We start from the raw sequence: 27,643 nt of genomic DNA, 5'->3' as shown, positions 1-27,643 counted from the left end.
TCTGAAGACTGAATAATAATTCGCATCACAATTCGTTTTATTTCGGACAATTTGTTTTGAACTCCGTCTGCTCCAACCTCGAGAAGATACGTCGAGAAGATGAACCAGTTAGTTTTGCTGACTTCGGTATTGGTGGTCTGTTCTATCGCAACAGACCCGATCGTGAATGATTCCAAAAATTATTTGGTCAGACTTCGAAGGGCAGCAGAAGAGACTAAAGGTACAGAATTTATTTAATTGTAGAGCTTACATTTTTAGGAATTAAGAACGAAAAGATAGAAACCGCCCACAATTCTCGTCCAAGCTTCTTACTCTTAGAATTGCCGTTTCTGCTCATATAATACCCTCATAGATTTAATGATTTAAATGTACATCTTTGTTCGGTATATGCTAATGTCGAAGCGTGTAATAAATGTTAGAATTTATTTATTTATTTATTCGAAACGAAACGAAACGAAACACTGTATTTACTACCCCGCTACTATGCGACAAAGATATTGTATAAAGATAACTAAATAATTTACACAATACGGTGCCCATCTCTGAGCGGCTCTCCTCAAATAACTTTCTCTCCTCCTCGGAGCAGAAAGTTAAAAACAAAACACGGGTCTCATAAATCAAAAAATACTAAATAATGTTAAAGAGATAATTTCAGATTAACTGTCGCAAAAAATGGTTAAAGTATACATATTACATAATTGATTTTATTGACACACCGATAAAAACCAGAAAAACAAGAAGTGGATACTTGGAAAACAAAAAATAACACAAAAAAAGACTAGAAGCCACAAAAAATAGCTTAACCAGGCTATAGCTGATCATACAAATAGTTCTTTAACTTACCCTTAAAAGAGACAATATTGTCGATGATACGGACATTAAGAGGGAGAGAATTCCATGATTCAGGTGCATAGTTGCTGAACCGCCTGCTAGTTGCCTTCAATTTAGAGAACTTAGGTATCTTCATAAGAAGGTTGCATGCTGTTTTTGTTCTGGTTTCTTTGACAGCCTTATCATCTCTGTTCATTTGAACCAACTCTTGGAGGTACATTGGTGCCAATCCATGGGTCACTTTGAAACAGATGAGACACACTTTGAAAAATATCCTCTTTTCAACAGGGAGAATATGAGCTTTCTTGTAGAAAGGAGACAAGTCAGTATTTCTGTCATAGATGTCGTAAATGAAACGTATCCCTGCATTTAGAACAGATTGCAGCTTCTTCACTCTAGTCTTTGAAAGATTCAAGGGCATTACAATAGTCCAGCTTTAATATGATCAGTTGTTTGACCAGCATGAGCTTAACTCTCTCATCTAGATACTTTCTGATAGTTCTAAGATTGTTCATTGTCCAGCAACAGTTCTTCCTAACGTTGTTAATCTGCCTTTCCATGTTGAGAGATTCATCTAGTAACACTCCAAGACTCTTCCAGGAATCGTTTTTACATACAGTTGGTGTAATAATGGTGTCATATTATTATATAACTTTATTCAAATCAAAAATAGAACATAAATGAACATCTTAAAGATCTGAGTAGCCAGAAAAAAAGAAAAACTGATACACAAGCTATAACAACTTCTTCCATCCCGCTCTATCAGAGGCTAAAAGTCTTAAATTGTACAAATCGTCTGTATTTACAAATGGAATGTTCCTGCTACCTAAATCAAATTTAATAGTCTTAAGCAAGTTCGACTGGTGTCTACCTACTCTACCCTTTTTAGTACTCTGACTCTCTACTGCAAAGTGTAATGCAAGCTGTGCAGGTGAGTTGTTATCACTGCGAAGGACATGTCCGAGCATCCTCCATCGTGCACATGCAACACGCTCACTGAGTGGAACCACTTCACATCTCTTGTAAAGGGTTTCGTTTTTGATTATATTAGGGTAAGTCATTCTGATGATCTGCCTCAGATGCTTTCTGTGGCAAATATCCAGTTTACTCAGTAGCTGCTTTGAAGCTGCCCAGCAGCTACAATTATACATTAAGACGGAGACCACCTGGGCTTCGTAGATCTTAAGTCTGGTCTTAAGAGGTATGCGTTTACCTTGTTCCCAAACTTTCTTGTAGGTTTGGAAAGCAAGATTTGCCAGAATACATCGTCTTTTTATGTCCTCGTTGCTGCACAATTTGGAACCAAGTGAGATAGATGATCTCCAGGACTCTCTTCCTCGAAGTGGCTCTCCTTTGTCATCAACTTCGTTCTTCTCGGCCAGATAGATATGTGTGAACTCTGTTTTTGATTCGTTGACAAAAAGATTCCACTCCTCCAATATCTCCTTGCATATTGGTAACATGGACTCCAAATTCTTTTTATCCTCGTCTGTGAAGTCTTTGTCGTCTGCGTACTCCCACTCAAGAGGTAGCAGGTTTTCAGCAAACGGAGGGTTGGGTCTTAGATAAGACATAAAGGCACGAAGGTGGTAAAGTGCGCCAGCCAAATACAGGGTGAAAAGGTTTCCAGATAAACTATCACCTTGGAACGCACCTATCGTGACAATGAACTCTCCTGATACGGTAGACCTCACTTTAATCTTCAGTTTGGTACATGAGAGTAGGTACCTTACCAGTCGGATGTCGTCTTCACTACAACCAGCATCAGCAAGAAGTTCTAGCAAAACTGATCTCTTAATGGTGTCGAATGCAGATGACATATCAATACCCATTTTGTGTAGAGACCAGCGTTTCTCCTTCACAACTGAAATTAGGATCCGTTGTGTCCAAACAATATTTGCACAGCTATGGCCAGGCTTGTAGGCATTTTGCCAAGGTCCAGTGTACTGAGAAACTTGTCTTTGAATGCGTCTAAGGACTATCATGGACAATATCTTCCTGGTGCCGTTTAAAAGACAAAGAGGGCGCAAACTTTTTAAAGGTCCACGTGGCTTACCAGGTTTTTGCAGTGGGGTAAGGAATCCTTCAGTGAATGAAGGTACATGTTCATGACGTTCAAAAGATTGATTGGTCAGCTGTGCAAATGTAGAATAGAAAATAGGTGGGGAGTGTTTAAGGAATTCGTTTGGTATACCATCAGGACCAACAGCCTTACCATTTCTTAGCTTTTTGGCAGCTTGTTGCACTTCAAAGGATGTTATGGGATTGTTTAGTGGCTGAGGACTGCCAACAAACGGCTCAAGTGGAGGTTCATTGTCTGGTCCTGTGTAGTGTTGCTCAAAATAATTGCGTATAATGTCAGCTTTGTCACTCTCATTATCTACCAGTTGATTCTTGTCATTAAAAACAGAGATGGAGTCTGATTTCTTGTTACCTGATAGTTGCCGGACAGCTTCAAACATTTTACGGCCGTCGTCTGTATTATTGATAGAGTCTGCAAGACTGTTTGCAACTTCTATTCTGAGAGTATTTAGTCGCTTCTTTATGTCATTTGAGAGTTTGTTAATTTTTGATCTCAAGTCCTTTCTGTCTCTGTATTCATTATTATTCAGAAGTTGTAGCAATCGTTTTCTTTCCTCTGACATTTCAACAACTTCACTATCAGAAGAGTGGTGTCTCTTTCGCTGTGGCTCGCGTAGACCCACAGTGGAGATGGCAGCAGTCTCAACACTTTTAAATAGTTTTCCGAACTGTTGACAAGTATCATTAGAAGAATAGTCAGGTTCAGATACTAGTTGGTTGATATTAACAGTAAGTGCAGATTTAAACTGTTGTTGCGCTGCAATGCTACCTACAAGAGTGGTTGTGTTGAATGCCTTCTGAGTAGTCCTCTTCTTCCTGTAGAAACTATAACGCAGGGAAAAATCTGCTTTCGCAACTACAAGCTTGTGGTCACTGCGGTGCTTAGTTCCCGCATATGACCTTGCATCAGTCAGTAGTGCTTTGCTCCTGGACTTGCAAAGTATATAGTCTATCTGTGAGAAGTATGGTTTACTCTTTCGGGTGGATTGGTCTCTTATCCATCCAGTGCGTGTAGTTATATGCCTGCTGCTGTGGGAGAATGAAGTATTGGTAGCAAATAAGCCATTTGCTGCCAGAAAATGTAACAATCTCTCTCCATTCTCGTTCCTTCTACCAACACCATGCCTACCTAAGTGCTGCTGTAAACCATTTTCTTCATCAACAAGTGAACGCTTGCCTAACTTGGCATTGAAGTCACCTAACATCCATACTTCAAATCGAGCAGGAACACTGATAGCCTCAAGAAGCTCACCATAAAATTGATCAGCTAGTTGAGGGTTCTGGACTGATTTTGGATTTGTAGGACTGTAACAATTTATAATTCTGATATATTAAGGTGGTTTGTTTACCCGATTGGGTTTTAGTTTAACGTCCATGTAAACGACTCTGTCACTGATCTGATGATGCGATAAAACACTGTCCATAAAACGCTTGTTAACAACAAAACCAAGACCTCCATGTCTACCCTGCTTCTGGTCAAACAGAAACAGTCTATGATGACCGGGAAGTGTTGTTTCCAAGAATTCACGAGTTTTGGTTTCTTGTAAGGCCAAAATATCTAAATCGTATCTGTCGATGTCCTCTGCAACAAGATGTTGCTTGTGAGTGGTGGAGAGACCACAAACATTCCATGTCCCAAAATTGAGTGTCGTACTAGCAATGATGGAAAAAGTTGCACAAAGAAGGTATCCAGCGATCTTTGTCGAGGCGATAAACTTACTGGCTGCTTTCACTGCCATGCAGGCTCGTTACTGTCACACACCATCCTAAAATAATGGTGTCACCAAATTTTATTGTTATTTCAAGGTCAAACTTCTTCAGTACCAAAGGCTTTCCAATGACTAACAATTCAGTCTTGCTCTCATTCAGTTTCATGAAATTATTAACCATCCATACTTTGATTTCAGACAGACAGTCATTGATCCTACTAGTGACATTCTGCAGCTCCATGGGCCTCATCGGGTGGAAAGCTATATAAAGTTGTGAGTCATCTGCATAAAGCTGAATATCGAGACCATACCTTCTAGCTATTTCCTGGAGCAGCTTAATGTATAAGATGAACAGGATAGGTCCCAATAGAGAGCCCTGGGGTACCCCAAACAACAGACACAGGAAGTCAGATAATGAGTCATCTACCTTAACCTTGAAAAACCTGCCTGAGAGGTAAGAACTAAACCATTTCAATGCAGAGTCCTTAATACCAAAATCTTCATTTAATGAAAGTTTATAATCAAACTTAAGGAGGCCGGGGGGGGGGGGGGGGTCTTCATCGAAATTCTCTCGAAATTCATTTTATTGTTGTTTCTGATAGAGGGCAGCAATATCTATTAGCTTCTTTTGGTCCCATGGAAAAATATTTTTCCTAGCCGAAATTATCGCTTGGCAAAGATCAGCGCTTATGAGTTGAGTGGAGTTGGGTTAAAAACATATAAGAGATACGATGATTTAACTTGTAGAAGCTTTCAATAAACATGTGTTAATCGTCGTCAGCTTATGAGTTATTGTAACAACAGTTAAGTTAAGGAATCATCCACGCTCAATTACAAAAGCCAAATAAAATAAATAACATATTATTTATGACAGTATAATGACACATAAACAGTATAAGAATACAGTTTACTCGCACAAATACAAGACACCAAAATACTTTCAGTGCAGCTATCACAGATGGTGTGAAAAATTGCATATTACAAGCCGGGCCCCCTGAAACATCTTATGTATATGCAACTCTGAACTCACTGTACCTACCTTGGGTTATGTTTAGTTGTAATATTTTTACTGGTTGAGGTCAAATCCTATCATAATTCAGTTATTGGAAGGGTTGAGATTGTGTTCACAGTTCAATTACAAAATAATATATGGCGTGTAGCATTAAGTAGAGGGAATGTCCAATCGTACATCTTTATAACATTTAACGAAGTTTGATGACTTTCGTTGTTCATCATGAAGCATACTTAAGTCTGATCAAGCTGTATTTCCCGTTGCCAGTCGTTGCCTGCAGTTAACCTGCAACAAAATCTGAATATTATTGATAGCACTAATAAGATTGAAGAGACAATTTCGAATCCCTCTATATCTCACTCTCAGTAACAAAATTGAATGTTCAAATGTTTTTAAGTCATTCAAAAGTTCAGAGGACGAGATCTTCTTTAATTTATACAATGTAATTTACAATTTATACAATTTATACATACTTCAATAGTGCAATGTTGATCTCAAACTTCTAGAACTTGTCTTAGTTTGAAGAGCAGTCTGACTGAGGGCAATATCAGGTTTTATGGACTTCAGACACTGCAAATCTAGATACCTGTAAAGAATGAATTTAATACAACGCTATATTAAAATCTTGCTAAAGTTTAGAAAATAGACATGAAATACGGGCAAAGAGTTGTTGCCCCCTTCTCACAATTTCTCTTGTACCCAAGGGGGGGGGGGGGGGGGGGGGGGTGCCAACGGACATTAATGTGCATTAATGGGCATTAATATGCATTAATGGGCATTAATGGGAATTAATGGCAGTCTGAGCAAAATTTTAAAATACTGCCAGTAATGTCCGTCGGTACCCCCCCCCCCCCCACCCAAGTTCCAAACGTGTACCCTCATGGCTATCCGGCACAGTGCATTATGTCTTCAAGTCTAACAAGTGTATTACTTTCAATGAAATTTTACTAAAATTTAAGACAGATGTAGAAATAATTGATTATGTTGTTAATTAGATTTCAACGTGTAAGACTAGTGAGGAAGAGATGAAAGTAGGACTAGGATTGACAGCGGCAATTTTATAGATGGTTCTGTCCGCACATTGGCGGCAATGCAGATTCACAGGGTGATCCAAAACAACCCGGAAACTTAGACCATAGCTAGACAGTACGTTATGCGGTCGATAACGTGATGGAGTTTTTGTTAGATAGCTAGACGGTACCTACTGCAGTAGGTGATCCAGTATTTGATCATAGCTGGACGGCACATAGTGCAGTACATGATCCAGTATTTTACCCTAGCTAGACGGCACCTGATCATTTTAAACATTATACCGAACTTGTCCATAAATGTTGAGGTCTTGCAAAATGTCCAACACGAATCTATTTTGAAATTGAAGTGTGTTATTTATGTGTTTAATTTGAATTTAGATTATTATGGAAGTCCGTTCGTTTCAAATAAATCATCCAAACCTCCGACAATTGACCCCCGACAATTGACCCCACAACAATCTAATTTAATACAAATAACCCTGACCCTGACCCTGACCCTGACCCTGACCCTGACCCTGACCCTGACCCTGACCCTGACCCTGACCCTGACCCTGACCCTGACCCTGACCCTGACCCTGACCCTGACCCTGACCCTGACCCTGACCCTGACCCTGACCCTGACCCTGACCCTGACCCTGACCCTGACCCTGACCCTGACCCTGACCCTGACCCTGACCCTGACCCTGACCCTGACCCTGACCCTGACCCTGACCCTGACCCTGACCCTGACCCTGACCCTGACCCTGACCCTGACCCTGACCCTGACCCTGACCCTGACCCTGACCCTGACCCTGACCCTGACCCTGACCCTGACCCTGACCCTGACCCTGACCCTGACCCTGACCCTGACCCTGACCCTGACCCTGACCCTGACCCTGACCCTGACCCTGACCCTGACCCTGACCCTGACCCTGACCCTGACCCTGACCCTGACCCTGACCCTGACCCGATCAATTGACCCCAGTGTAATTACATTGGGGTCAATTGTTTTAAACTAATTACAACACTACAAATCTATTACATTTATTGAGTGAGGTATGAGATATGATAGACGAGCGTAAGTTTTGACGTGCAAAGGACTGCTGTGAGTGTACTTGAAGATTACTCATCCTCCTCCTTCTCATCAAAACTATTCTCATCAAAACTACTATCTGGACTGAAGGTATTGCGTTTACAGTGTTTATTGTGCTTCTGAACATTGAACTCTTGATAATATAACTATGTCAAATAATCAGAGCTCAGACATTAGTCTCCACTTTTGTGAGCGCCCTTTAGAACATTTGAACTTTTCATTCCAGTCTGAAAAATCAGAGAACTGTAACAATTGTCTGTCAAAAGACATCAAGATTGACTTTTTAGAAAAAAAGTTGTCTTTATTGAATGAAATTATCAGAACTAGTGATCTCATTGCTCAGTACAATGATAGTCTCATATCAGATCAAACTCAAATACAAGAACAGAGTTTTAAGTGTGAAAATTTGCTGCCGAACTTATCAGAGGAGATTGAATGTGAGATCATAACCATTACCCCTCAGTCACACGTTGTTATCAATCAAGTAGAAGCGTTTGATGTAGATGACATTGTTGTGGAAGATGTTGTATCGGACAGTTTGTTTGTTGACAACGATGTCGTGGACAAGGTTGTTCCACAGGAGGTTGTTGGAAACGAGATTGTTATCAGTGAGATTGTTGTTAACGAGGTTATGGCAGACGAGGATGATGTGTCTGATCTCCCTGTATCTACTGCTACTGGTGAATCACGGATCAACACCCCTAAGCCCAGAGACAAATATCCAAACTTGGTCCCTGCCCCTGTCTACGATCCTATAACACCGGGGCCAATGAATATATCTGTAACTTGTTCCCCATCACCAGTGAAACCAGTTACCCTACTAGATGATGGTCCATTCTCTAAATTTTCACTTGATCTATTAATGGAAGAACTTGAGTTCAGTCACGGTTTTAAAAACAGGAAATCGGTTTATTTTGGTGACTTTCCCTATGAGTATTCAGGTGCAACACATGACCCAAAAAGTGTACACAATGATTCCTACCTTGCTAAACTCAGCTCCTACATTAATGTGATATTACCCAATTTCAGACACAATAGTATTCTCGTCAATCTATATGAAACTGGAGCAGAGTTCATGCCAGCTCATAGCGATTCTGAATCATGTATTGTAGAACACTCTGATATTGTAACCATTTCACTTGGTGCGACGAGAACACTGCAAATTAGATCAAACGGCAGCAATGAAGTTGTGGGCTCTGTGCAGCTTCAGCATGGAGATGTCTTCATCATGTCCAAATTGTCTCAGGCTGACTTTCAACATGAGATACTGCCAGACGAAATGTGTGATGAACCCCGGATCAGCATCACCCTAAGACTGATGAAGCCCCCTAGGATCACTCAGTCAACTGAGTTTGGTCTGCGTTCACCGCCCCCACCCATCCCTCATTCAGGACACAAACTGACAGACTCTTCTTCACCTGCACTCTCAGTTTGCAAACAGCCAGCCAAAGCTTCACAAAAGTCTGTCCTATTCATAAGCAGCTCTATGTTCAGGTTTCTTGATGCGGACAAGTTATCATCGTCCACTGTTAGTGCTAGTAAACTGTTTTATCCTGGGGCTGATGCCAAAGTAATGTTAAATAAACTAAAAACTGACCTACACTCCGTTCCATCCCCATCTATTATTTATATTATGACAGGAACTAATAATGTGAACACAGTCTATTTTGGCTCAAAGTCACTGAAGGATGCAGCGGGTGACATTAGTAATCTCTTAAATTATCTCAAGTCAGTGTATCCGAATGCAACAATTAATGTTCTCAATATTCTTCCCAGGAGTACAAAAGGCCGCAATGATGTTGTGGCAGAGCTGAATGAGGTTATTAAGGATATGTGTAGCAAAGATTCTTGTTTTAATTACATTAGCACCCATAATTTATTTAACTATAATAGAAGTGGATTCAGGAAAGAATTTTATTTTGCCAGACCATCTGCAAAAATATCTGATAACTGTCACCTCAATACAAGCGGTGTTATTCGACTTGCTAAATTTCTGAAGTATTGGGCCCATAAGCAAGTTTGAATTTTCAGAAAGATTGTTAACATTTATTTCATCTAGATTCTAGATAAGGGATAATTACACATTGTTCCTCATGTTTATTGAAGTTTTAGAAAGTTTTGTTATTATCTCATACAAATTTGCCAGTTCTGCAATTTATCTTATTCTGACAAGTTTATAGCAGCATAAATTGGAAAATTTTCATGCTCTCACAGCAGTTCTTGCATTAACCCGTGCATTAGTAAAATCACAGTTTCATACCATGCCAAAAAGCTTGCAGTGGGACATTGCAACATGCAGGGAGGACTAACAGGTATGCCAAAATGTCTTGAAATCCAAGATCTAATCTGGAAAGAGAAATTAGATGTTTTATGCCTGAATGAAACAAATCTTAAGTCGGATATTGACTCAGCCAGTCTAAACCTACCCAAGAATTTTACTTTTATCCGCAAAGACCGTCCTAACGACAATGGTCATGGGGGATGTGGCATTCTCATCAGTGAGCACATAAAGTTTAAAATGATTCAACTAAACTTAGTTTTGCAATATGACCAAATCGAGGCTATTTGGATCCATCTTACAGATTGCAATATTTTCATCTGCTGTTTCTACAGATCTGAGTTGTTTAGTCCTCTTGACAAATTTTTAGATTATATGACAGACTGCATGATGAGTATAGGAAGTAAGAATGTTATTTGGCTGGGTGATGTAAATGTAGACCAAAACAACATCAGCAGTATGAACTATAAGAAATTAGACATTACAATGAAAATGTTTGGAATGGTACAGGTAGTTCAGGATATTACCCGCATTGCTAAACTAGGAAACAGAATCACAAAGACCACAATCGATGTTGTCATAACAAACACTTACTCCAAGTTTCTTGACTGCAAAGTCCTTGATGATTGTATAGGAGATCATCAGGTCGTAAAGTTCATTGTCGATTTCAATGTGCATAAGGCCTCAAAATTCAAGAAGTTACTAATAAGAGATCACAGCAAAATGAATGTTACTGCTCTTAAAGAATTTTTGGAAACCTGTGATTATAGACCAATAATAGATTCAACTAGTCTGAATGATGCAGTTGATGGTTTAAACGAACATATTGATCACTACTATGATCACTTCTGTCCAATTAAACAAATTAAGTGCCATAGTGATTACATCCATAAGCCATCTCCAGAATTTTTAGAAAGTAAGAAATTGAAAGGGAAACTTTACCGTAAATTTTTAACACACAACAAGAACAGACGTATACATCCAAATGGTCCTATACACTGTAATAAATGTGACTCATTATGGATGGCATATAAACGGCAGAGAAACTATTCAACCTATTTGTCTAGAATTAATAGGAAGACTAACTTAGCAACAGAACTGAAAGCCAAGTGTGCCATGAATGATCTTAAGGGTGTATGGAAAACGATAAAGACAGCATCAAATCTGCCTGTTAAAGCTAACAATATCAATAACAATCTTGATGCTGAAACCACCAATAAATATTTTGCTGAAATAGGTCCAAAGATCCAAGCAGAAGTGCAGCTGGAAAATGAAAATGAATTTCTATCTTATCTACAAAATGAGCAGATTGACAACGAGACCAGCTTGAATAGCTTTACTGAAATAACTGAGTCCAATATCTTAGACTATGTGGCAAGTATCCCTTGTAGCAAATCCACTAATGATCATATACCATTGAGAGTGTTTAGACAAATTTTACCTGCATTTATTGCTCCATTAACACATCTTGTAAATTTGAGTTTATCCAGTGGCATCATGCCAAACAGCTGCAAGGTTGCAAAAGTCACCCCAATCCATAAGGATGGTGATACTGAGAATCCTAGTAATTATCGACCAATCTCAATTTTACCGATTCTTGGAAAGTGCATCGAATTTTGTGTGAACTCCCAACTGACTCAATATCTTGATGAAAAGGGAATACTTTCAGAGCATCAATATGGTTTCCGTAAAGATCACTCTACAACTTATCTCATGTTAGATCTGTTTGATCGTATATTTACTGCTAAGAACAGTGCCAAGCATCCTGCAATTATCTTCCTGGACATCAGAAAGGCATTTGATACTGTTAACCATGATATTCTCATTCAAAAGCTGAAGCATTATGGAATAAAAGATACTGCATTGAGCTGGTTTAGGAGCTTCCTCACAGATAGATTACAGCAAACTAGAGTTGGGAGTAGGATAAGCAGTTTACATTCATTGAACTCTGGAGTGCCTCAAGGAAGTATATTAGGACCAATTCTATTCAGCATTTTTATCAATGACCTGCCTAATGCATGCCTATTTTCTAAACCTTATCTATTTGCTGATGACGGTGCATTATATTTTGACAATATATCTAGAGGAAACTATGGTAACATCAAACAAGAGTTGAAATTAGTTATCAGATGGCTTCAGGCTAATAAACTATCCCTGAATAATGAAAAAACAAAACTAATGATCCTTGACTCTAAGCCTAACCTTGATGCCATCCTTGTTGAAATTTGTGATGACCTTACTTTGGTAATCTGTGAAACTAAATCCCATAAGTACCTTGGACTTATAGTTGACAGCAGATTGACATTTAATGAACATATTGATAACATTAAGAAAAAGATATCCAAAAGAATTGGTGCTATGTATAGATCAAAAAAACTTCTCCCTCTTAAGTTCAGGAAGATGTTTGCTAATGCACTTATGTTGCCACATTTTGACTACTTAGACACCATCTGGTCAAGAACATATAAAAAACGACTAGGAGAGTTAGATATCATGTACAAAAAGGTTGCTAAAATAGCCCTAGATGTAAACATCAGAGAGAGGTCGGTTAATGTATACAAAAATATGGGATGGCTTCCTCTCCATTTGAGACGACAGGTTCATCTTAGCTCATATATGTACCGTATAATCAATGAAACATGTCCAAAGCATTTTATCGGGAAATTCTCGTATATTTCTGGTGGATCACGTGAGGCAGAAAACTGCAATCTTTATACTCCTAAATCAAGATCTCACAAGGAGTTTAACTATCTAGGAACTAAGGCCTGGAACATATTACCAAAGTCCCTTAGAGAGTGTGACGACGTTAAGAAATTTTCTAAGTTATACAAAGAAACTCTTATGAATATGTTGCTAACTGATGAGAATTACCAAGGGGATAACTCTTACGATAAATTCATGATCCCACCCAACACTAGCCAATGTATCTAAGCAGTTATGTTATTTCGGTTAAGTTATCTCAGTACATAAGTGAATCCAATCTATCCCCTGCAATCAAAGTATTTCCATGCCTATTAAGCTATTACAGGAAATTAGGAACATCAGTGGAAAGGTGCACTGTCAATCATTATTGCTCCATACCTCCAGTCCTCCTGTTATGTGCAATTCTCACTGTATGCTCCTCATTTGTATCAATTATATTGATGCTACATTGTTATTGAATATGAAATAATTTTCAACCGTATTAATTTATTAACTTATTGTAAATAGCAAGTTTGACAAAGGGATTACGTTTATTTTACCCGGAGTTCGTTTAAGTTTAGTATTGTAAATAGTTAATTTGACGAAGGGAATACGTCTATTTTACCCTGAGTTATGTTTTAGTTCAATCTTGACACAATTTTAAAATTATAATTTAATTATTTTATATATATGTATTGTCCATAACTAGGGTGGCCTGCTAACAGAACCATGATCTGCCTTGATTCATCCTTCAGCACAGAGAAAAGCTCCTTTTTTTATACATTATGATTACAGAGGATCTGATATTTAGATATATATTGCTGTGCTGTAAAAATTGACTTTATTTATTTTATTTATTTATTTTAATTGTCGGGGGGTCAATTGTCGGGGAGTCATTTGTCGGGGGGTCAATTGTCGTACTAAACCCTAGATTTCGAGACAATTGACGCCAGTTACATAATAGGGGTTAATTGTCGGGGGGTTAATTGTCGGGGGTCAATTGTCGGGGGTCAATTGTCGGGGGTCAATTGTCGGGGGTCAATTGTCCAGTAGTATATATAATAGAATATTTTGATTTCCTAATTTTTTTATTATACAATATTTATATTATTAATATTATAATAATAAGGCTTATATTTCAGAGGAAGAGGAAGTTGTAAATTATTGTCCTACTGATTATCCCAACGTCTACTACAACGGACAGTACTGTTGTAAATCCAACATGGAGAAGTTCAACGAGGCTCAGGGTACCCAATGTGACGGCAGTGTGATTCAGAGAGACAGTTTGTGTTGCGCGGGAGACCAGGCCACGTCGTGCCCCGGTGAAAACTGTGTGAGCAGTGGTCACAAGTTTACAGGTTCGTAGTTTATCAGTAATTAATCAAGGTATTCGACAATGAAAACGAGATGAATAACTATGGTAAAAAAGTGTAAGAACCAAAATGACTAACAATCCAATTACTACAAAATAAACTTCCTAATTACTCTGACTTTTATCGCCCTCAATATACTATAAAACGCATGTTTTTACTCTGCCCTTACTTATCACGGTCAACCCTCGTTGACCGTCTCTGACGGAGTCTTACCCTTAAACTACACTTACATAACACTTTCAGCCCTTGCTGACCGTCCTTATATCAGGCCCAAATCCACTATAGTTCATTCTTGCTCTACCTGAGCCCGATTGTTGTTGACACGAACTCACTCGCGTTTGATCACCCCGTGTTGACCCTGGCTACAACACAGCCAATTCCTGCTCTGCTGAGTCAACCATTGTTAACTCTCCCTGTTTGTTGTTGTTTGGGGACCGGTTTTTGGTACCCGGCCAATGTTTACAAAATAATATAATACATAACAATATAATTTTATTTAATATGCGTGAATATGAAAATTGAAAATGTTGATTACGTCTATTCATTAAAAACAAAAACAGAAACTTTAAAAATTAAAACTTGTATATCATGATTTATTAACATAGTGACAAATAATTTGATTTGATACGACAGATGATCACACGCACTGTTTTATAAGCTACTTGTGTCAGATTACTGATTAGTGGGCAGTGCAGAGTCGATGGTATAGTACTCTGTATCAGTATAGTGCTCTTGATTGAGGTTAAAACAAAAAAGAATAACTGAGCCCATGTCTTATCAGCACCTGCTAGCGCTATCTATATGATGCTATCAATATGACAGTGAATGGGCAGTGAAAAAAGTGGCATATGGTTGATAGTGACTAGTGTGCTAACCGTCTGGTTTTATTTATTCCTTAGTTTATTCTCGGTAGTTGATTTGTTGTGTGCCTGATCTTGTCGATTTACGTAGCCCGGGTAAATTATGTAACAGAAAAGGTGGCCATTCTTCATCGTTTCCTGAGCTTTGTAGTTCTATCATTACACGCTTCGCTGATTTCTTATATATGCTTATTGAGAAAATGCTAGATGGGCAAGTTATGCGACTAATGTTGTGCTCGGTAATAGCTAATATAGGACCTTTATACAGAACACTAGCGCGTAGATCTGGTTGAGAGTACGTTGTTAGCCAGTCGATATTGTCGTCATAAGACGTGCCATACTTTGGTATATCGGGAGGAAATAAGTCTTTTATCGACGACGGCAGAAGGCCAGGCATATAAGTTATCTTGTGCATCAGAGTCAGAGCATTTTTTATGATGACCCCGTGTACAGATAATATTTCGTACTCTTTAAACGTAGTTTTAGTATGATCCGGAAGCTTACCGTCCTTGTAATAGTAATTCACGTAGCCCGGCATAACTGCTCGTATTCCCTGCTTTTGTTTAGTGAACAGTGATTCAATATGGGATTTTGCAGCAAAGCTCCCCAAACTAGTGAACAGAAATTTAAGTGAGATTGTACAAAACTTTGGAAGATCTGTAAGCGTGCTTTGATTGGTAATTTGCGTTTTATTTTGAACATAATACCTATAAACCGTGACATTTTTGTTTTGACGGCTTGGATGTGGCTGGCCCATTTTAGTTTGTCGCCGACGATAACTCCTAAAAACCTGGCCTCCGTTTTGCGTTCTATAGGAGAGTTGTCGATACTTACTTGTAGAGACGATAGATCCTACGATCTTGATATCCTTTAATTCGTCCGGAGAGAGGGATGCAAGTTGATCTTACGAACTTAGTAAACCTCAACAAAAAGGGCATTTTAAGAGAAGCACCGCATCTAGTTGCTAGGTGCTTCTTTAAGTGGGTGGCCCTGACCCTGACCCTGACCCTGACCCTGACCCTGACCCTGACCCTGACCCTGACCCTGACCCTGACCCTGACCCTGACCCTGACCCTGACCCTGACCCTGACCCTGACCCTGACCCTGACCCTGACCCTGACCCTGACCCTGACCCTGACCCTGACCCTGACCCTGACCCTGACCCTGACCCTGACCCTGACCCTGACCCTGACCCTGCACTTGCCCGAGGCAAGTGCTTCGAAGTAGCGCGCGCCGGGCTAGTCCATTAAAAATGGACAAGGAGTTTATCAAATCAAAAAATATCTATGTCCATTTTTTCCCGAATGAAGGTTTAGTCTCGCATTTATTCCATATTTTGAAGTTGTGTTTAGTCATTCGAATTACACCTGCCTTGCAAAAATGATATTTCTAGCTTCTGAAATGACCGAAATATTAAAAGCATAACAAGTTAAATCATACCGTGTGATCAGGTGATTGGCTTAGCTGATCACGTGATTAGGAATTAAACGGAATTAAACGGAATTAAACGGAATTAAACGTAAAGTTGTCGGAGATGGCACTAACACCATCGTCTCGACTATACATGAATGAGTAACATATCTAGAGTAAGTAAAATTCGAGATTCAAGAATCATGAAAATTTAAAACAAAATTACTTAAAATTTAACTCCCGTACAAACAACCGAAATAGAAATAATTGCTGAAATAATAATTTAACATAAGAGGAAGTAGTAAAAGGCAACTTCAATGGTCACTAAACTGCGATATTAGTATTCAAGTCCACAAAAGACACATTCATACTCAAACAGTCCTCCCACTCACAGTCACAACGTACTGGAAACAGTAATCACTAGTGTTCCATGCTCGTACAACAGATCGTGAAATCTGCATAATGATGGTTGATCTGTATTATGTCTGTTGAGTTGGTAGTCCTGATGGGGTGACAGGCAGTATTGGCGTCTTTTTCGGGTTCCTGATGCGGTGACAGTTGCAAAGGAATTTGCCCAGTTCTTGCACATGGGCAGAATTCATGATAGCTCCGTATTCCTTGAGCAGCAAAAGACTCTTAAGGTTTTCCGACAGTGAGAGTCTCGCTGAGTGGTACATTGGACATTCAGTGAGGCAGTGTTCTTCATTTTCAATGATTGTTCCTTCGAAAAAGGGGAGATATTCTAAGCCTTGAACGTTATCCTTGTTGCAGCAGAATCTGCAGGCTCTCGTCCACGTTCCAGTTTCTTTTGTGTATCTCCCTCTCTCAATAAGAAGGTCATGGCTACTGGAGCGGATTTTTGCTATGTGCATGCGACATTGACTATTCTTTAGATTGAGATACTGCTCCTCTCCGAATACCTGTTTGATAGTGCAGTAAAATTGCATTTTCTTTTGGGATGCTAAATCTGTTCTCCAATCTTTTACAAAGTGATCAACCAAATTTCCATGTGCAGTTGAGGTCGTTCCTTCTGCTCTGTGTTGGTCGGATCGAGCGAATTTGGCCGCTTTGGATTCAGACTGAGCGATCGAGTTCCAGGTCTTATACCAAGAGAGGTTTAGATTCTTCTGCTCTTGGAATGTCTGATGTACAAGAAAGTTGACGCTGCTCACGTCGGGTGATGTCTGAGACAATCTGTCGAAGTATCTCAGGCATTGTGGTAGTACCGACAGGGCCCATGGTAACCTGCCCGTATCTCCGTAACAGAAGTTGTTGTTAGCTTTCTTGTGTAAGCCGAGCACCCATTTCAGCATTTTCAGGTGTGTTGTCTCAAGTGCGTCCTTTGTTGCAGCTCTAGCAAGGTTCTGTCTTGAACCATCAGCGCAAGCCATCTCCTTTGCCATTTTTGTACACGGTAGCCATATTTGACAGGCGTACGTAGCGACTGGTTTAACGAGGCTGTCTATAAGCTTGAGCATGGTTTTTGTTGTTAATGCTCGAGTGTCGACCATGCGTCTGATCGAGAAAAATGCTCTTAGTGCTTTTTTCCTCAGTTCGTTCATGGCACCTTTAAATGAACCGTTGAGACTGAATTGAATGCCTAGATAGCAGTAAGATTTGGCCGATGAGATGTCCAGGTTCCCTAGTTTGAACCCGTAGGAGCACTTCAGCAAACGAGAGCTCGAGTTGAATACCATGATTTTGGTTTTGTCGATGTTAATTGACAGTTCCCATTCACTTGCAAATTCGTGCAGGCAATCAAGTTGTTTCTGCAGGCTTTTGGCGTCGAGTGCCAAAAGTATCAGGTCGTCTGCCCACAGAAGATGGCTGACCGGGAAGCCGTTCAGTTCTGGAATTGACAAGTCCTCAAGAGCTGCTAGTCTAATGGAGAGGTCATAAATGTATACCTTGAAGAGCTCCGGCGACATTGGATGTCCCTGTTCGGTACCAATGGTGACATCGATGGTGTCCGACAGCTTCTTGCTCAGTTTGATACGGGTAACTGAGTTGCTGTACATGTTCTGGAGGCAAGAGAAGAAGCTTCCTCCGATACCAAGTCTACTGAGTTTGTACATGAGAGCCTCCCTGCAGACTGTGTCGAACGCCTTACGATAGTCCACGAAGCAAGCGAATATTTTCTTCTTCATCTTCTTTGTATACTTCTCGATGATCGTTGTAAGGGTCAGGATATGGTCAGAGCACTGGGCACCAGCTCTGAATCCGAGTTGGTGAGGGAAGTCGGGACAGACGACTTTACGGAATTCGATCAGCCTATCAAGGAGGAGGGATGCAAAGAGTTTTCCAAGGCAACTTCCGACTGTGATTGCTCTATAGTTATCGGGGTTCTGCTTGTCCCCCTTTTTGTGTAGGGGGGTAGTTATTGAGCAGTTCCAGGGGTAGATTCCTTGCGTTAGGCAACCATTGAATAGTTTCAGAAGGACTTTTTGGAGACCGAGTTTGGAGCTCTTGAGCATCTCGTTGGAGATAAGATCACATGAAACGCTTTTGTTATTCTGGAGCTTATTGGTGACTTTCTCCAGTTCTTGGATAGTAAACTCTGTGTTAAGTTTTTCAAGTTCGACTGATGGCTCGAGGTGGTACTCGGTTCCCTGTTCACCAGCTTCGTTGGTCGAAGTGTTCGTTTGTAGTCCACCGTGCGAGGGGTCCTTGCACTTCTGATTGTATAGGTCGTTGAAGAACTTGTGAAATGCGATCAGGTCATATATGTCGAATGTATCGGGGTCCTTGCAAGCGGACGAGAGGTCTTTTAAAGCAGCCCAGTTGATGTTGTTGCTGAGGTTGATTTTCTCGTTAAGTTTGTAAAGGTAAGCTCCCTTTCTAGCTCGTGTTTGTGCCCTGTATTCTTTCTTACGGAGGTAAAATCTTGCTCGGTTGGATTCCACGAGCATAGGATCGATGTGGGTGTTATTCTTGGCTCTTTCGTCTCTACAGACTAATCGTTTAGCATGCCTACAACTCCAATCAAACCATTTGTTTTTGTTAGTACTGGGCTTTCCACTTTTCTGGGTGGTAACTTGACTTGCCAGGTTAGTAAAGGTGGCAATCACAATTTCATTGAAACTGCGAATGTCGTCAGGGGAGGAAATATCAGTTTGAAGAAGAGAATCAACTTTTTCTTTGAATTGAGCGGTGTTCTGGGCTGACTTGAATTTTTCTGTGGTACCAAGTCCAGAGCAGGCATCTTTGGTCCACTTGAATGGCTTCGGGATCGATGCGAATTTGAGCTCCATTTCGTTCGAGATGTCGCCAGCCATCACAATGTTCCTTATGTTAGTGGTTAAAGTGGTGGATATTGGTCTGTGGTCAGAATAAGGGGTGAGGTCACCAACTTTGAAGAACCTTGCCCGATGAAGGAGGCTGTGGGACACGCAAATGTAGTCGACCGTACTTACTCCATTTCTTTGAATGCAAGTTGGACTGCCAAATATGTCCCCAATTGTCCTTCCGTTTAGGATTATCATTCCAGTTGTCTGGAGTAGCTCAATGAAGGGTTTGCCGTTGGAGTTGAGAATCCGATCTTGGTTGTTTCTAGAGGCTACCTCAGTAGGAGATATAGAATGCTGGGGAGGATCGAGTTCAACTTGAAGGTCCCTAGACTCGCATGGTATAAGGAAGTCGTTCAATGTGCCGGTCCGCGCGTTCATGTCACCAAGTATGGCAGCATCTTCGGAGTCGGGGATATTTGATAGACACTCTTCTAAGTGCTCACAAGTGGTTGTATATTGTTCCATTTTGGAACGCATTCGTTTCTTGTATGAGCCATGAGCTGGCGAGTCGTACACATTGATAAGATTCAGATCTTTGTCAAGGTTGAAGTATTTGGCTTTAAGCTTTATGATGAGTATGTCGTCGCATTTGGAAAAATGAACTCTGACTACTCCTGCAGCCAAGTGCTTCCGGATCGCTGTGCACACGCCACCTGAGTTGCTATCCGATCTGTTGGCGTTGAAGCATTTGAATTCCCGCATAGAAACCTGTCCTTTAGTTTCTTGTAGGCAGACGATATCGTGGCCAGCTATGAGCTTCTGGACCTCGTCAATTTCGAATTTGACACCCTCAAATTTGTCACGCTGGTGGTTGATGTTCCAGCTCATGAGTTTGAGTGAGTGTCTCATCTTAGGGGGGCTATTCATCTCTAAACCTGTTCGTGCTGCGTCTGGATCTGTCCTTTGGTTGGTAGCTTACTCGAGGTAAGCGCATTGTTTTCCTCATTCCTTCACGGAGGCGCACCCACAGCATTTTTTTACCTCGTTCTCTCAGCTTGAACCCTTCGTTACTTGTGTAAAAGTTTTGGTCACCGATGCTGTCATTTTGGAAGGTAAAGATCCTATCTTTTGCAACCGGCTTGTGTTTGTGGAGCCAGCTCACATAGTCTTCAACATCTTTGTTGACGATGCTGATTCTCTCATTGAGGGCTTTATCGTTGCTCGATGGAATCAGTCCTGAGAAGCATATTTGGGCTTTGGTTGTGTTCATCAGGTGCTCGGAGAACTCCTCAACGATACTCACGAGACCAGATTTCTTTTTGAGAAGGTCATTTATCCCCGTGTGAACATATATGCATTCGGGCTTGAGTCGTTTGATGGTGCTGTTCAATAGCTTTGTTTTTTTAGTCGTATCCTCATAGCTGTCAAACTTGAGGCAGTGTACATTGAATTGACTATTGAACAGTTTAGGGTTGAAGTGATCAAAGTTACTATCGTGGATCAGAAGAACAGTGTGCTGTCTGTAACTTTCCCTTATTCGCCTGGAAGATTTGTTTCTACTCTCCTTGGCTTCACGACTCGGTTGATTAGGTTGTGCCTCGGATGCGGTGGTCTCTGAATGTTTTGACTCACTGCGGTTGTCCTGTCTGGTTGCTGGTACAGGTACATTCTCTTTGTGGTTTTTGCTGTTCTTCTTGTTCGATGTAGTGAACGTCTCGGAGCCTCCATTCTCAACGATCTTGGACCACAGGATACCCTGTTCGCTTTCCTTGTTCGTATCATCGACAGAGGCCGGCGTGTCACGCCGGGCGGGCTTGTGGTTCGCCGGAGGCTGTGGTGAACTGGTGAGGGCCTGCGTCAGACTCTCATGGTTTACTTCAAGTGCCTCGATTCGGGTCCTATTTGAGGAACTTACAGTTTCAAATGACTGAAAGGCTAGATTGAGCTCACCCTTTAGCTCTTCAGCTGTGGCTTGTGACTGGTTCTTAGCAGTGTTTGCCACACTCTTGACTGCTTTCTTCAGATTGTCTTGGCCTAGCTCAAGTGTTTCGAACTGCCTTCTATTAGCGATATTCGTTGCTTCCAACTTGTTGAAGCAGTTAGCAAGCTCAGCTCTTAAGTCTGGAGAGGACTGAGTCCTCGTGTTGGCCACTAGGTTCAGAGTATTATTCTGTTCATCTACTGCCTCTCTAAGTAGGTTGAGGTCAGCTCTTAGTTGGTTCACTTTGTCTTCAATCGGACTGAGCTTTTTCGCGACTAAGACTTCCAGCTTTTTGTCTGAGGCAGTAGGTGACGAGATGATCAGGTCAGAGATTGCCTTTTGTTGCAGTATCTCTTCTTTAAGCGTAATAATACTGTCTTGTAGCACTGTCACCGCCGCCTTTAACTCAGAGCATTGACTGCATTCGGTACTTATTAGGTGACCCTTGAGGGGCATATCGCCCGCAGTTTCCATGTCGTCGTTAATTTCAGTGGTTGGCCCGTTAGCGGATAATAGGCTCCCGGTATCAGGTGCGACTAAAGAATTCTGATGAGGACCAAGGGGGACGCGAGGGGAGGTGTTGTTGCTACCCTTTTTTTCCTTTTTCTTTCTGTGCGACTTTCCCTTTTTTTTCTTCTTCGCACTTCTAGTGCAAGATTGATCCTTGGGAGTACCAAATTGAAATTTGGTATCAGTGTTACCAGACAGAGGTCCATCAGGGGTTACGTAGTCGCCCGAATCGTGTGGGCTCGGTTGGTCACGGAGAGACGGTGTGTTGTGCAACTGTAAGATGTTGCGGGTTGAATTACTCTGATCATCCTCACCTGGATTTTCGAAAACTAGTTTAATCGCGTTACTGTTGCCACTACACTGATTACTACAAAACGAGATCAGAGCCTTTTTTCTTTCTTGGGCTGAAAGGCTCAAGGGAAGATAATTGGCAAGGAGTTCCATTCTGATCACTGTTTCTTCGAGTTTATTGATGAGATGAGTGAGTAATTTCACCGTGTTCTTGCTTCCTGTAGACTCACAAGTTTCGAGTAGGTCACAGAGTTTCTTTTTGTTGAGAGAGACATTGTTGCTACCCTTGAGTCCGAGAGATGTCATCAAAGTGGACAGTGAAGACTTCTTGTTAGAATTGGCTGCTCTCTTCAGGAGATCAAGGGTGATGTATTTCAGAGTGATTGAGGAGCCCTTGTCGAGACTGGGATCAGTGTGGTCCACTTCTTCATCGGCGAAGGACTCATTGTGGCTGGTGTCGTCCGGGGTTGCTTTAGTTGTCTGTTTCTGCGTATCTTCGCTTTTCTGACTGCAGCTTGATATTCTTAGGGGCAGTGATTCGGCAGCAGTATTGTCTATCTCGTGTAGCGGAATCACCGGTTGGTCGAGTTGCACATCCAACGGCTTCATATCTGGCGATTCAGATAGCGGTGACTTGAGCTTGGTGGTGCTAGGCTCGGCAGTGGTGACTTCCTTCGTAGCAAGGTAGTCCTCCTCTATCCCCAGGGATTCAACCTTCGCTAGTGAGATTTCTACTTTCGTTGTAGCAATATCCTCGATTGAGGCTGGTGCAGCTGGGTTGCTGTGCTGCATGATCTGAATCGGTAATTCGGCTGAGGTCTGCATGTCGACATTCTTTTCGATGAAGGGCACTATCAGGACTTGCTCGTCCTTGCGACTGAGGGAGTTCATCTCGGGGGAAAAGAACAAGTGTAGATTTTGACTCGCCTCGGGGAACACAGTGATTAAACTGTAGTTACCGAGGCTGACATCACATACTTCAGTGACCTCGACAGCTGGGTTGAACCTCAGTGGGGTGATGCTGAGGTCTCTTGGTTTACCGATGTGTAGGATAACGAAGGGAAGGTTATCATTCTTGTGTCTGTTCTTAAGTGGTATTCTAGAGGTTCTGTCGAATGAGTAGATTAGTAGTTTAGGTGACCCCTACGCCGTATCGAGTCGCATAATCGATCAATCAATTTTGCTAACAAGATAAACAAAATCAAAATGCTTGATAACCTCGTTATTTCAAATCCGTATCATCTCATATTTTCAGATCAGATGCAACAATCAATTATTTACAGTAATCTGAAAAAAATAGGGCCTCCAGCATGTTCGAAATAAACAACATAGGTGATTTAATATTGAATGTGCGTGCTCTGAAATATTCTTATTTTCAAATTTTGGCGACATAATCCTTCAATGAGTAGGTACAGTATTTCATCTGCAGAACAACAAGTCTCAAATATGAAACAAGGTGGTGGTATAAGACTAAACGTATATAAACCGACTTTTGCCCCAAGTTCAACAATAAACATGGTTGCACAAGATAAGAATAAGTTATCTTTTTGTCAAAGTAATGAAAACTTTCGCAAGAATCAGGTGCACACCATAAATATTAAATTTTAAAGTACAGCTAGATAATTAATGCTCTTAACTTTCTTCAGATGGTGCACGTATAAGTCTGGGTTGCTGGAGGGACGCTCGAAATCGAGCAATCAGTGGCGGTATGAGATTCATAGGATCAATTGAAAAATGTGAAAAATTTGCCATAGATAACAATTTCAAGGTCTTTGCCGTTCAAAGTGGCGAACAATGCTTTACTGCAGAAGATGCTGGCCAGACTTACCAAAAATATGGCACAATTTGTTGGTGCAAGGATGGCAAGGGCGGTGGTTGGGCTAACGATGTCTATCAAGTTGGAGAAAGTCAATCTAGAAATGGTAATAAGAACTCTTTGAACCCAAAGATTGAAAGTAACCAATAAACTATATAACCTTATATAGGAGATTGGAGGATGCAATCCTAAATGCTTATCGAAAGCTTCTACTTTGAATCGTTCGCAATTATAATTTTATCTTTACAGATGACGGTATAGTAGAAAATCCTGTAAAAAATGCCAAGTACAGCTTAAGCAAGGACTTGGAACCGGGAGATTTTATTGATGTCCATGGTACCTATAATTCTAGAACCGGATATTGTAGCTTAAGCATCTTGGATGGAAGTGACAACATTCTAATTCACATCAACCTTAGAATAAGCTCACAGCAAATAAGTGAGTCAGATCAAGTTGGCAAACCGTAAAAACATAACTGTCTTATTAATCAGTTGTTTAAAGTTCCTGTTAAATGTTCACATTCCAATCCATTGATTTTAAAATCCATGTCTAAAATATCATTTGAAAGTAAATGTTCATGAAATTTCAGTCATGAATTCAAAATTTGGTGGATGGCAGTCGGAGGTGAAATTTGGACTACCAAAGACATTGCAACCAGACGAGTATTTTGTCATGAGAATAGTTATGATGGACGGATTTTACAAAATATTTGTCAATGGAGTGAGTCTCTCACAAATCTTCCCATATCGAGCACCGATTTCTACAGCGAAATACATCATACTCTTGGGTGATAACAGTGGCTCCAAATGGAACAAATGTATTTTACCACGAACGGAAAAAGCTGGTAAGTGAAATAAAATATTGTTCTATCCTTAGGAAAATTTGTGCAGCCATTTATTATAGCTTACAAAAGATCACCATTTTTAACAAAGGATAACATTTTCAGAACAATATAAGGAACTTAAAGCATTTCAATCAAGCATTGAAGGACTAAAAGAGGTTATTATGAAGAATGTAGTTGGAAAAAACCTTCTTGAAGTCAAATCATATGCTAACTCAACGCAGGGATCACTCGACGTCTTCCAATGGTGGCTAAAGAAACAAATCCTTGAAAAAGGCGGTGTTTTACAGTTTGGTGACGAGAAAGTTGACTGGATTCTAACAAACAGAGAAGTGTTAGAAATGTTTATGACCTCAGGAGATATAGGAGGCAACAAATATCAACAGGCTCTGGAAATACTAAGAGACCTGGTCCAAGAAGATCCTGCCATCAAAGAGGAAGCCCTGAGACTCAGACTCGCTGTTGCCACTGCCGTCGTCTTTTCAACACCAGTGGGTGGATTCGGCTTTAAACGACTCAAAATTGATTGGATGGCAAGGTACCATACCTACATGAGATGGAGTCAAGAAGGTATTTTGTACTCTCCATTCTATGAAGGAACTGCTTGGCATCTCCGTTTTGTAGTTGCCTCACGATCAAGAGAGGAAGAGCATATTTGGGCACGAGAAAACACTCCAGAGGGATATGATAACCCAAACAAAATAGGTGATACAAACTTCAAAATGATAAACTACAAATTGAACAACGATGACGGAATTTTTATCGGCCTTCTCGAATACTATTACTATATTCCAATATGTCTGAAAGCATGGCATGATATTGGAGGCGTCTGTGGGTCAATATCAACAATGTCTGCAGGGATGTGCCACGCATATGGAGTACCAGCCACACCTGTAGGGCAGCCTCGTCACTGTGCTTATGTATGGTATAGAGATGGCAACTGGCATCTAGGAAACGACAACTCTGGATGGGGAACAACGATAGGTCAACAAAACACCTGGAGGAGCGAAGCGTATTTCATTCGTGTGATGAATGAAGCTCAAAAGAATCTGGAGGGTTACAGACTGTCTGAAAAAATGAGAATCATCGGTCGGCTGGCAAATCCTGAAGATCGATTTGAAATATTGGAGGATGCTACAACAGAATGCCCATACAACTTCGCTGTGTGGCTTGATCTGGAAGGTGCAATAAACGAACCGAATCTGCAGAAACAAACAGTACAAAATGCACTGTTACCAACCGTTTTGAAACAGCGGGAAGAAGAAGCACAGGTTTCGGACATTGCCAAGGAAAAAAATGCAACATCACAGTGCTTTGGGGCTGATGGTATGAAAAGCCTATTAGAACAAAGGGGCGCCGCTTCCTGTGATACACAAATTGCTGATTTTGAAATAGATTTTGGGAAGCCTTCTACAATAAAGGAGATTAAGATTCATTGGATTGGGTGGAGCATGGCAGTTGTGTATGATGTATTTGCTCTGGGCGAAGATGGTAACTACGTTCTGGTGAGAACACACAACGATCATAGACTCGTGGGATGGTACAACATGTGGACATATCTTGATGGATGGGACATGAAGACTACCAAAATAAAATTTGAACTTAAAAAAGGGGCAGGAAGAGAAAAGCATCCCTATGCCATCTGGCGCTTTATTGTCATGGGAGTTTGCCACGATTTTCCTGGTGACGTGTCGAAGGGTAAGCCGGTAAAAGCAAATCCTGGTAGTTCAGATCCTGTTACTCTAGTGGATGGTAATAACTCTACCTTATGGAACGGAAACAGTGAGACTAGCTGGTTTGAGATTAATCTCAAGAGAATTTGCGCTCTAGATGACATAGAATTCTTTTGGGTTGATGGTGCGAAACCAGAAAATGTTAAAGTCACATACAAAGTGGGGAGTGGCCAAGAAGCTCAAAAATTGGGGGAGGATCCTTTTAAAAAGGTAAGTTAAGCACGAAATTTGACAATTTGATTGAGATGGTTATAATATAGAACTCAATAATCAAACTTACATCCACTCTGAATGCTTTATTTAATTGTAAAGTACTCGCAGTGAAAATGTTGGGAGTTTCCAAATGATCACGGTTGTTGTTTATGTAATCAAAAATTTCATTACTGCCCTCAAGAATAATACCAACTCGACAATTTTTAATTCAAATTTCACTCAATTTTACTCTGATTATGTTATAAAACATATGAACCGACTGGATATAGCCAAAAATTTATTACATAATTTGTGAACGACTTCTTATTGAATTGTCCAGGTACCTCTATCTATGGACTGTGGCACAACAGTGAGAGTGGAAATGTTTGGTGGTAACGCAGCACTGAAAGGAGTCAAAGCTTGTGGAGTCTCATACAATGTAAAAGAAGTTCTAAAAGCAAAGGTCCGAGAAGCCTACAGTCTAAAAAAAGACTTGTACTACGTCAGAATGCACCTGGATAAGTCCATCAACAACATGACGTACGAGGATTAAAAAAGAAGCACACTATTTAGAAAAAAACCGTACTAGCATTTTTGTTTTCGGGTAAAAACTTTTAAAATATAAAGCTTAAAGTTATTTTTATTATTTTAAATTTCTTGATCATGTGGGCTTTATTATTTAGTAAATCAAAAATCTATATTCAATATCAAC

The 27,643-nt window shown here is 40.6% G+C and overlaps 2 protein-coding genes across 2 annotated transcripts in view; both read left to right on the top strand.

Moving 5' to 3' along the window:
• LOC134819747 (uncharacterized) lies at window positions 1–27,595 on the top strand. The gene is made up of 7 exons (XM_063829874.1): window positions 1–220; window positions 13,840–14,055; window positions 23,996–24,271; window positions 24,415–24,603; window positions 24,755–25,009; window positions 25,112–26,949; window positions 27,272–27,595. Exons 1-7 carry the CDS (start codon window positions 100–102, stop codon window positions 27,482–27,484), a joined length of 3,108 nt encoding a protein of 1,035 aa, XP_063685944.1. The 5' UTR covers window positions 1–99; the 3' UTR covers window positions 27,485–27,595.
• Window positions 7,669–27,643, top strand: part of LOC134819750 (uncharacterized) — a 55,053-nt gene continuing 35,078 nt past the window's right edge. The window contains exon 1 of the mRNA XM_063829879.1: window positions 7,669–7,696. The gene's annotated coding sequence lies outside the window, so the exon portion shown is untranslated. The remainder of the gene's footprint in view (window positions 7,697–27,643) is intronic.

Source organism: Bolinopsis microptera, chromosome 8 (genome assembly GCF_026151205.1).
Source record: "Bolinopsis microptera isolate Bmic1 chromosome 8, MBARI_Bmic_1.0, whole genome shotgun sequence".
Lineage (NCBI taxonomy): Eukaryota > Metazoa > Ctenophora > Tentaculata > Lobata > Bolinopsidae > Bolinopsis > Bolinopsis microptera.
The sequence above is the reverse complement of the archived record's forward strand: the minus strand, read 5'-3'. Positions and strand labels throughout refer to the sequence as shown.

Excerpts from the sequence above, each read along its gene's own strand:
- LOC134819747 (XM_063829874.1), top strand. The coding sequence starts at position 100 with ATGAACCAGTTAGTTTTGCTGACTTCGGTATTGGTGGTCTGTTCTATC. Across the intron at positions 221-13,839 it reads GGCAGCAGAAGAGACTAAAG|AGGAAGAGGAAGTTGTAAAT; the intron begins GTACAGAATTTA and ends CTTATATTTCAG. Across the intron at positions 24,604-24,754 it reads AATAAGCTCACAGCAAATAA|TCATGAATTCAAAATTTGGT; the intron begins GTGAGTCAGATC and ends ATGAAATTTCAG.